At 39.9% G+C, this 10250-nt stretch overlaps 1 protein-coding gene across 1 annotated transcript in view; it reads left to right on the top strand.

The window, feature by feature from the left end:
- The window catches only part of KIAA0355 (KIAA0355 ortholog), a 104228-nt gene that overhangs the window by 43915 nt on the left and 50063 nt on the right, over positions 1-10250 (top strand). The window contains exon 2 of the mRNA XM_019535863.1: positions 5164-6481. Coding sequence (XP_019391408.1) covers positions 5987-6481 — 495 coding nt within the window. The 5' untranslated portion in view covers positions 5164-5986. The remainder of the gene's footprint in view (positions 1-5163; positions 6482-10250) is intronic.

Raw genomic sequence — 10250 nt, 5'->3', positions numbered from 1 at the left:
ACCCTGGGGGTTTTTAAGAGGAGGTTAGATGAACACCTTGCTGGGGTCGTTTGACCCCAGTACTCTTTCCTGCCATGGCAGGCGGTCGGACTCGATGATCTGCTCAGGTCCCTTCCGACCCTAGAAACTATGAAACTATGACAGCCTGTCCTCTCCCCTGTCAAAGTAGAGGGCAAGCTATGATGTGGTTGACAGCTGCTGAAAAGCAGTATGTGCCACAGAAAGCCAGGGAGAGTTCCCACCTCAAGAAAAAACTGATGGCGGTTGGGGAGGGACAGAGTGGCAGGAGGGGGGTATTCTTCAGTGGTGGGAACCCTTCTGGTTCTCCCCACAGGAAAATGCCCCACTTCTTGTACTTCTCCAGACTAACCTGGAGGAGTACAGGGATGGGGGAGACCACTTGTCCACTATAGCAAGGCTGTGGGAGCCTTGCCACAGGAGCACAGCAGCCTGCTTCACCCTGCATTGCTCTGGGCTTACTCAGCATAGTGCGGGGCAAGGCAGACATGTTTCACCACTGCAGCAAATCTCTCAAGGCTTACCATTGCAGCACAACAGCTTGCTTTGTCCTGCACTGCCCTGGGTCAGCTCAATGGTAAGAGGAAGCTGGAAGGGCTGGTTGCCAGGTGTGCAGAGGCTTTCCCTAAGTCCAGCTCCCAGCCCCTAGGACTTTTAAATTGCTGCCTCTTGCTGCTCAGGTGAGTGATGGAGGGGAGGCAAGAGAAAACAGCAGGGTTGAGAGCCTGGCTTGCTTAGCTGTACTAGCTTCTCAATTGCGGCCCCTGCTGCTCAGCTGAGGTGGGGATCAAGGGGAAGTAGGCAGGAAGCAGTGCTTCCCAACTCAGCTCCTAATGCCCAGGAGTGGAGCAGAGGGAGCCGCATGGCAGATTGAGCCTTCTCGCATGGTATGCGGCTGTGAGAAGCAGGTGGAAGTGGCTGGTGGCTGCTCCTCCACTCCTCTCATCTATAGGAAGAGGGAGCAGCTGCCACCTGTGACTTCTATAGACCAGTGACCCCAGTCTCTCAAAGACATGGGAGCCTTTTCTATAGCTGTGCTCCTAATGGTCCCTGGAAGGAGTTAAGCAAAGGGAAAGCGTGAAGAAATTTTCCTGGGACCAAGTTAACCAGGGTTGTGCCCAGATTATTTTTCTTCTGGAGCCATTGGCACCAACTTCATGGGTGCTCCAGGGCTTGAGCACCCATCAAAAAAAATTAGGTGCCTAGCACTCGCAAGCCATGTGGCCACCAGTACCCCAGAAGATGAGTCCGGGGCCTGGGAGAGGGGCATTCTTCCGGAGGCCTGGGATCATGTGCCAGGAGAAGCCTGCTCTCGTTGGCCTGGGGCTAGCCAGGAAATTTAAGAACAAGCTGGAAGACGGACCAGAATTGGGCTTCCCCTGGAGAGCTGTGCGATTCATGTGGAGACATGGGACAAAGATGGCTGAGTGAAGGAGCCACGGAGGAGCCAGGACGATACTCTGTGAGGACCAGGCCAACCAGGGAAAGAGAAAGCTAAGTGAAGTGGGTAGCAGCTGAGATTCTAGGGGCTTGGGTAATCAGGCCAGGGGCTGGGCAGAGAAGAGATCCACTTACTGAGACCTACTGGCAAAACCCAAAGTCTCCAGGCACTTGTGCCTGGAGCAGCCATCTTTGCTTTGGGAGGAAAAAGCTTGAACATCTGCAGAACTTGAGTTTCTGTCTGGAGAGCTGCAATCTGTCTGGTGGAAACTGAAGGTTTGTATCTGGCCTCCGGTAGCTTGCTGAACTGTAGACCTTATAGCAGGCTCTGTTTGCTCAGGTTTTTCCTGACTAAAGTAATGAATTCTCTGTCCTTCCCTTCTTCCTCTACCCCTTACCAATTTTTTTGAAGAGTAAATTGATCTGAGTTACTTTCAGACCTGTGGGTTTTGTGATGGGTTTTTTTTTTATGTTCTAGTAAATGCATTCATAAACTGAGAAATACAAGTGTTATAGATAAGGATTGAAAAATACAGCATACCCTTGGGAACTGTGATGGGTTTCTTAAGAAACTTCCAAAGTTTAGCTCTCACGTTATCTCCATCGTTATGTATGAGTTATGGCCTACGCATTGAGAGGATAATAGACCTCATTGAGAACACCCTCATATACAGTTTTAGAACAGTAGTCGGAGTCTTTTTTTTTTTTTTTAAAGCCTGGAATGTCACTTGAATAACACACTGATTTCACTAGATTTGCCCGTAAATTTCTTACTTGTGTAATATGTGGAAATCACTGAAAGGAAATTGATAACATGCTTGACTGCAGTGTGAGGTCAGTCTCAAACTTAATACAGTTTAACTATCAAAAGCAAAACTCTTCTACATTCAGGACCTTACAGGAAGAGAATTAGCTTTTCTTCCTCCGCTAGGGTGGAGTTATGAATGTAGAATACAAACTGAGGCAATATCTGTTGGATATTCAACTCAGACCTGTTTTGTTTAAGCCTTTATGGAGCGAATATCAAACCGAAGGGATGCAGGGCACCCAGCTTCCATTCTTTTTTAAAACAGTGGGATTACGTCTTCATAAATCTCCCATCTTCATTGGTTTGAATGACTGGTAACATAGTTGTGACACTGTGGAGAGTAAGTCTGTTTTTTGGTTTCTTGCTTTAAACTACTGTACCAAGAAGGTTAACACTGCATGTTTGTAACAAGAATGTCAGGTTTGCTATATGGAGGCTTTCTGTGGAGTAGTTGCATAGGATTCTTTTGTACAGGTGGATTGAAAAACTCATGTACATATAATTTTTTGTACATGCAGATAAAAAGAAAAGCCGCTCCTATAAATGCTGTTCAAATTTGGGGAAATTCAGACATCGGTACCTGTATTACTTTAGCTATATTGTCTTACAGCTTTCTCAGACTGTACTTTAACAGTGTTAAATTAAAATGCTATTACCATTTATAATATATTATTAAAATATATTAACTATATTAAATAAATAACATTGTTTCTTAAAACTACGCCCTCAATGCTATAACAATATTTTATATGTTTTGTACAATATTGAGATTTTTACCAAAGATAGCTTTGTTGGTTCATTGGTACCTACCCAGAGGTTCATTTGTTAGTAGCATAGGTTCACATGCCATTATAATTATTGTCATGTAGGCAAAGTCATCTTACTATAAAAACATACATGAAAGAATATAATTTTGATTTACAGTACTTTGGATTTTTCTGGGACTAGCTTCCTCTGCCTGATTTTCTTGAATTTCACCATTGTCTTCAAAATGTAGAAGGAACCACACATTTACATTTGTGACTGATAATGTGCTGTTCTTGCATCAACATAATGAAATCCTTTGAGTTCCCTCTCAAATGGCAAGAGTTGGCTAGAATACAGGCAAACTGCTGTAATGTGGAGCTACAGATTTTCAGTTGCATTGGATTCATGGACTCAAAGTAGCATGAGAAAAGAATGAAAACCACATTAAAGTTCAAAGAAAAGTAAGAGGGAAAAGGCAGAGGAAAGATCACTTTGCGCAATTTATGTTGCAAATTTAATTATGGTGAATATATATGCTCAAGGTCAAGAATAACAAATGGTATGGCTTGTAGGAGTGCTGAGACCCTAAGAGTGATAGGAATTTCAGATGTTCTCACGATTGAATATTTTTACTCTTGGGTATACCCATGACCAAACTGTTTTAAGAAATCAAGAAGAATGAACAATTTCCTTTTGTGAAATTTCGATTTTAAATTATAACTCAGTTCCCTTCTTGGAGGCAAGCTTTTTCCTGAGCATGATTATTGTTTCCTTGTCTACAAAAACGGTTCAGAACAGCAAAGTGTAAACACGTGATGTTTAAATTTAAGCTAACCCATGCAGATATGACAGTGAAATTACCTAAAAATAAGTTAGCGATTAGCCTGTTTTTCTTACTTCAAGCTGAGCAAAATACATAAAAAATATGGTGCATAAACACAAATTTGTTCTGTATTTTATATTTCAGATGTTATTACTTTATATGTTGTATATTTTTTAAATAATGCAATCTTTACCATGACCTTTGAATGTGTCTCCTAGTTTTATTTAAGATACTGGGTGTGATAATTCTTGATGTTTCTGTTGTACTCTGAAATTCTGGGCCCCTTAGCAAATAGAACCCCTAAATTTTGGGGAAAAGTAAATAGCTATTGGTAATGCATTTCAAATAAATAAATAAAACTTACAGGATTCTGACAAATATACTGCAGTGCATTTTACTTCTTAGTATCCTGCATACAAACTGATAACCAACGCTGTCTCGCTCTCTGTATATATGTGCTATCAGGAAAACTGACATTTAGTCAAGTTTTCCCCAGGGCACTTTAAACTTGTCTAGCAAGTTAAAAGTTTCCAGTTAAGCACATGACATTTAAAGTCCTGTTGGGAGAATTCCTTAAAAACAGAAGTCGGTGCATATTGAAATGTTGAATTTGGGTACTGAAGCAGAATAATTAATTTTAAGATTAGCTCTTAAGGAAACATCTCTGAAATATTAACCCGGCTTGTATATACTAAATTGGGCACATAGAGAAAGGAATATTTGTTCTTTGTTGAATAACTCAAGTGCTACTCCTTACAGCATGGGGACTGTTGAAGTTGCACTGAAAAACAATAGTGTATTTTGTGGTAGCTCTACATAATCACATTCACAACTGTACTCTGGGGGGGGGGGGAACCAGCAACTGTATTGCTTTTAAATATTGAGTTAATTGGATTGAGTTAAATATTGTGTTAAAAGTGTAGTTAATAAATATTGTTTTGCTAGATTGACAAAATTTTTGTCCTGACAACATGATGGGTTGAAACCTTAGAGCCCTGCCTATTGCACAGCCCTTTACTGTTGCTGACACTGGTGAAGTGAAACCCGTGGTTATCTGCTGATCCCAAACTCAGCAATTTAGAAGATACTATTTATTAAAGATGAGAGCTGTCATGAGAGAACATGCAGTAGTCCTGAATCTATTAATTTGATTGTATTAAATTGTAATGTGCCTTCAAAAAAATTTAAATCCTTCTCCTTTTTGATCAGATGTATTGTTGACAGCTTACCCAAAGAAAAATATATCAGGACGCAGCAGGAGTTAAAATCTTAACAAAACTGCTCATTGTTTCCTAACCTTTCTAACTTTATTTTTTTTTCCTGACAGGAAATGACCTAGAGGCCTTACAAATACATTTGTGCATTCTTGTTCAGGCTTTACAATTGAGGGCAAACTCAATCTGGAAGCACCACTTATTAAGGTTACAACAGAAACAACTACCTCAACAAACAGAAGGAAGGGAGGCAAAGGCTTGCAATAATAAACACTAAATTTTTAATAACTTGTCCTTGCAAAGTCTCTTCAGAAAACAAGACAGATTTTTTTTTTAACCTTTCAGTATTACGAAGAGACACTACAAGTAAACCTATTTGACAGACTGGATCTGTCCAGACGATACCTTGAAGATATTTGATCTGCTGACATAAGTCTTGCTTTTTCAAGGGAAGAGCCTCTGCACTGCTTTATAATCACTGTTGATCAGTGGTTTTGTTCCACTTCTTTCTTGGTATTACTAACAAAAGATGATTTACATTGACAAAAATAACTTTTATAAACTTTAACATCAGGTCTCAACAACATGCTGTCAAAGAAATTGTAAGAGAGAAATCTTTTTCTGCTCCTTAGTTGCATCTAGTGTGTAGAGGAGATTACCAACCCAGAGACAGCGTTTCTGAGATTCTTCAGCTTGCTTTTTGAGGACAGTTCGTAACTGCAGCAGGGCTGCACTGAACATTGAAAATACTGAGTCAGCAAATCTGCTGCCTTTCTCACAGCTGATACAGATTATATAGACGCTTGCCTTTTTGAAATGCCTTTTATGAAACCTGCATACGCAGTCCTCCACTATTACTACACGTAACTACGTTTTTGAGGAAGAAATCTGACAACAGGTTGTTAATCCAAGAGTTTTTTGGACAACTACTCACTTATGTATTGCTGTAGTGCACAGGAAAGTAAAATGGACTATAAGCGGCGCTTTTTGCTTGGCGGGTCCAAGCAAAAAGTGCAGCAACACCAGCAGTATCAAATGCCTGAGCTAGGCAGGACCCTGAGCGCACCGCTGGCATCTACTACCCCAGCATCCCCTTTGGTCCCCTCAGCTGCTGCGGGCAGCTGCAACCATCCTGTGTCCCATACTACTCCAATTGCAGACATCCAGCAGGGAATCTCCAAGTATCTGGATGCACTCAATGTGTTTTGCCGTGCGAGCACTTTCCTTACAGACCTTTTCAGCAGCGTATTTAGGAACTCGCACTATTCTAAGGCAGCTATGCAACTGAAAGACGTGCAGGAACATGTCATGGAAGCAGCAAGTCGACTCACAGCAGCAATAAAACCAGAAATAGCAAAAATGCTGATGGAACTGAGCGCTGGAGCTGCAAACTTCAAAGATCAGAAGGAATTCAGCCTACAGGACATTGAGGTAGGTTACCATAGGTGATACTGTTTTGCATGTGGTGAAGTTCTCTCATCCTTTTACTTAGGCCTATTTTTGTGAGATTTGCACTGTACTTAAGACTCTACCTTCAGCATGTGTTTTTTTTGGTGGGGAGTACTTCTCGCACCAAGAAAGGGAGTGTGCGTGTGTGGAGATATGTATAGGTATAGTGTTCATTTAAAGTTTCAGAGGACAAAGTGGTATAAGGCTGTTTGCATTGCTTAATTTTGGAGTATGTTAAAAGGCATCTTTTGATGTTCTCCTGTACCAACAGTTAGCTTTAAAAAAGATTTGCATGGAAGTTAAGCTACCGTAATCTAGAAAGTCAATTTTGTCTTTTTCTGTTGTTTCTTGTATCATAAATTAGGCGATGTTTTATGCATTTATTAAAAAATATATATTGCTGCTTGCTTTATTTAGTGATCACTGTTCCATTAAGAATAACATTGTTTTAACGATTCACAGCAAGCTGTGCCATCTTTTGTTTGTTGCTTGTTGAAGGTGACATGCATTGTTGTTTTATTTATATTAGCTTGAAAAGTAAAGATGACTAGGGCAAGGTTCTAAGCATCTTAAAATGTAACTAGCACAGCAACAAAATCCCAGCGGCCTTAAGACAATTCAAAAAGGAACTCAGCCAGCCTTGTACAACCGCCACCCAAAAATAAACCTTCCCAGTATTCTGGGAACTATACCCTCAGCTGGCTCCAAAAAAGCTGTTCCATTTCATTAATGGAATTAATTGAAAAATGGAAAAATTAATGTTTTCAAAAGAGGATTTCTATCTAGCTTTTTTTTAATGGATGGAATCATATGCAAGCTAAGAAAATACAGAAAAAATCTAGTTGATTATGCAAATATGTTTTCTATTTTTAAACCAAACTTCAATAAATGAATTTTATTTAAAAAAAAAAAAAATCCTGTGTATAAACTATGCTCTGTAAAACAGTACTATTTAAGTTAAACTATTTTACTGTTGCTTTTCTTGCATTGGAAAACTCGTAAAAGTATCAGAGATCTATTGTATTTAATTTGCCGTAAATTATAATGTGTGCGTCTACTAATCTAAGGACAATTACAAGTTAACTTAAGACATGTTTTCTGGGCATTGCCACTTTGTTCTTCATCAGGTTGACTCTTGTCCATGGTTTAAATTTAGCAATGTGTGCTCTAATAAATGAGACCAATTGTAGTATTTGAAGTAACACCTTAATTTAAAAAGCAACTGGTGCTCAGGTAATGTGTTTGTATTACAAACCAATATGTTATCATTTTGATGCATGTTCCAACCTTAATACACTCATTGTGCTTATGCATTTTAATACATTTTGTATTCCATAATTACATTTTATTAAGAAATATAATATGCAGTACAAAGTTTTGCAACCCTCTGATAGGAATGTGAAGCATCTGAAAGCATGCTTTTATACTTGTATTGGTTTCACTGTAGTTATTGACTACTATGTACAAATTGACTGTGATGGTTTAGCCAGAGAAGATCCTGCCTTGTGCATGTGCATGGTGTTGCACATAGCGACCTCCTTTGAGCTCTGTTTTTTTTCCGTCTAGTCTACATTATTAATGCCTCAGGGTCATTATGGTTTTCTTAGTGCCAATATGCTACACACCTTTGTTTCTAGAAGCAACACTGCCTTATCTAGATGTGTCAGAGGTTGAAGCAGTTGAGTTTAAAGTTTAGCTGAATAATTTGGTCTGCGAGGGGAAATTGTTTTCTCAAATTTTAGGACACATCTAGACTGACTGCCTCCATGATGAGCTCATGGGTGTTACTGAGAATCATGCCCTGTCCCATTGCTCTTGGTCAGAGCTGCCTTCAGGCTGTCTTAAGTGTGTTTCTTGTGCATGATTAGGACCATGCTAAACTGGCTACTGCCTTATTTCCGAGGTGAGCAATAGGAAGCGGACAGCTGTTGATTTCTACCAGTGCCCTGGGTTTGTCTCCAAAGTGGTGATGATATGCTTTTGGTTTCTGGAGAGTTTCTGAGGTATATTGAGTGGATGTATTTGGTAACTCTGCCGGTGTGATTTAAAAATAAATGCAAAACGTTTTATAAAAGGTGTTCTCTGAACCAAGAGTTCTAGAGTTTTGCATTTCTTTGAGGTACGTTGAAGCAGGGCTTTGTCTTCATCAGTGATCACTTTGTATGAGGCACAGCAACTCTCTTTGTAAGCTCTTTGTATTTTACCAAGTCTGCCTCAATCCACATGCATCTGCAAGTGCTTTTCTCAAAGCTGCTTAATTAGCTGTTGCCTTCTTCATTAACTTCACTGCTCAACAAGTTTATGGGAAGACATGCAAAGACGCACTATTTTTAACAGCTCACAACTTGGCTAAGTTTAATTTTCACTGGGATGCTCACAGACCTACACAGCTACAGCTAATGGCTTTACTGATTCAGCATTTTACATGTTTTTGGAGAACACAGAAACATGTGAGAAAACATCTTGGATTTAGTATTTTTGGGGAAAACCCAGAATATAAGAATGTGTGAACTGATTAATTTTCATTAGGAGTGGAGGAGGATTTGTTTTGAAGAGACAATGAAGGCGTGGCAGTGTAAATTGAATGCAGGTTAGGGGGGAAGACTCAATGAGGGCATGGTGTGCTTTTTATATGGGTAGTAGACTTAGACTCAGTTGGTGTTGGAGAGCTTTTTTAGCTCCTGATTAATATTGACTGATTTGGGTTATAATGAAAACAGTTATGCAACCTTAACTACAGTAGTCATTGCTGCTCCTACTATCACAAGTTATTTTTGGCAGAACACAGATTGTTCACTCAGATTGAGTAACCCTCAGTATATGAAAGGGTAACTTCTCCTGGGTGGCTTACTGGCGAGACACCGAGCTTGAACTGAACATGCAAGATTTGTCAGGCTTCCTTAGTTGCTTCAGTTTCTCCCTTGCTTGCTCTGAGGGCCTGATGGCTAAGGGCAAGCAAATCTCAGGGGCATCTGAACCCCAAGCCTCTGGGCTTGGGCCTGCAAGTAGGATGCCTTTCAAAGGTTTTGGAAACATCTGAAGCCCCAGGTGCAGGTGGAGGATTTTTGCTGGTAGTAGGGCCCCTTATGGTTCTGGTCTCTTGGATTTGGAATTAGTTTTGGCTTATTTGGCCTCAGATACCAATTTTTTTTTTAAGTTGCATAATTGCAAATATTGAACCCCTCCCCTCTTCAAACAATTAAACCAGAATTTTGAGGAGTCTTGTGCCTATGTTGGTGAGGAACAGATTGTATTGAAAGAGGAAGGAAGTCCAGATGAATTTCTGTGCATCTTTAAATGATTTTAAGTTTCTATTTCTGCTCTTGAGCCCTAGTACTATAGGACAGTGCAGTGAAATTGTACTCCACTTGACTGATTTAAAAATAAAGAATACTAAAAGCTGGAACTTCATGGAGATCAACTAGTATAGTAATGAAACTAGGGAAAACGCACAGATTAACCTGAAGTTGAATAATGCGTGCTGCTGGAATATTGAATGTAAATCTCAGTCTCGCTACAGGGATCTGGTGTATTGCATTATTACTTCTGGTGATGGCAGGAACCATATGTTCACCTTGGCCATAAACAAGGGGGAAACAGGACTTGAGGTATAAAATAATTAGGTTTGAAATTGAGCTGCAACATGGAAATGTAATGGGAATTATTTTCTCTTTCTGTACATTAAAAGACTTAAGATTTTGTGTAAAATTAAAGGGTTCTGAGAACAAAAAATCTGTCTGAATAAAACTTC

The sequence above is a fragment of the Crocodylus porosus genome, unplaced genomic scaffold, assembly GCF_001723895.1.
Source record: "Crocodylus porosus isolate Cpor-Errol unplaced genomic scaffold, CroPor_comp1, whole genome shotgun sequence".
Lineage (NCBI taxonomy): Eukaryota > Metazoa > Chordata > Crocodylia > Crocodylidae > Crocodylus > Crocodylus porosus.
This window is presented reverse-complemented; position numbering and strand designations above follow the sequence as displayed.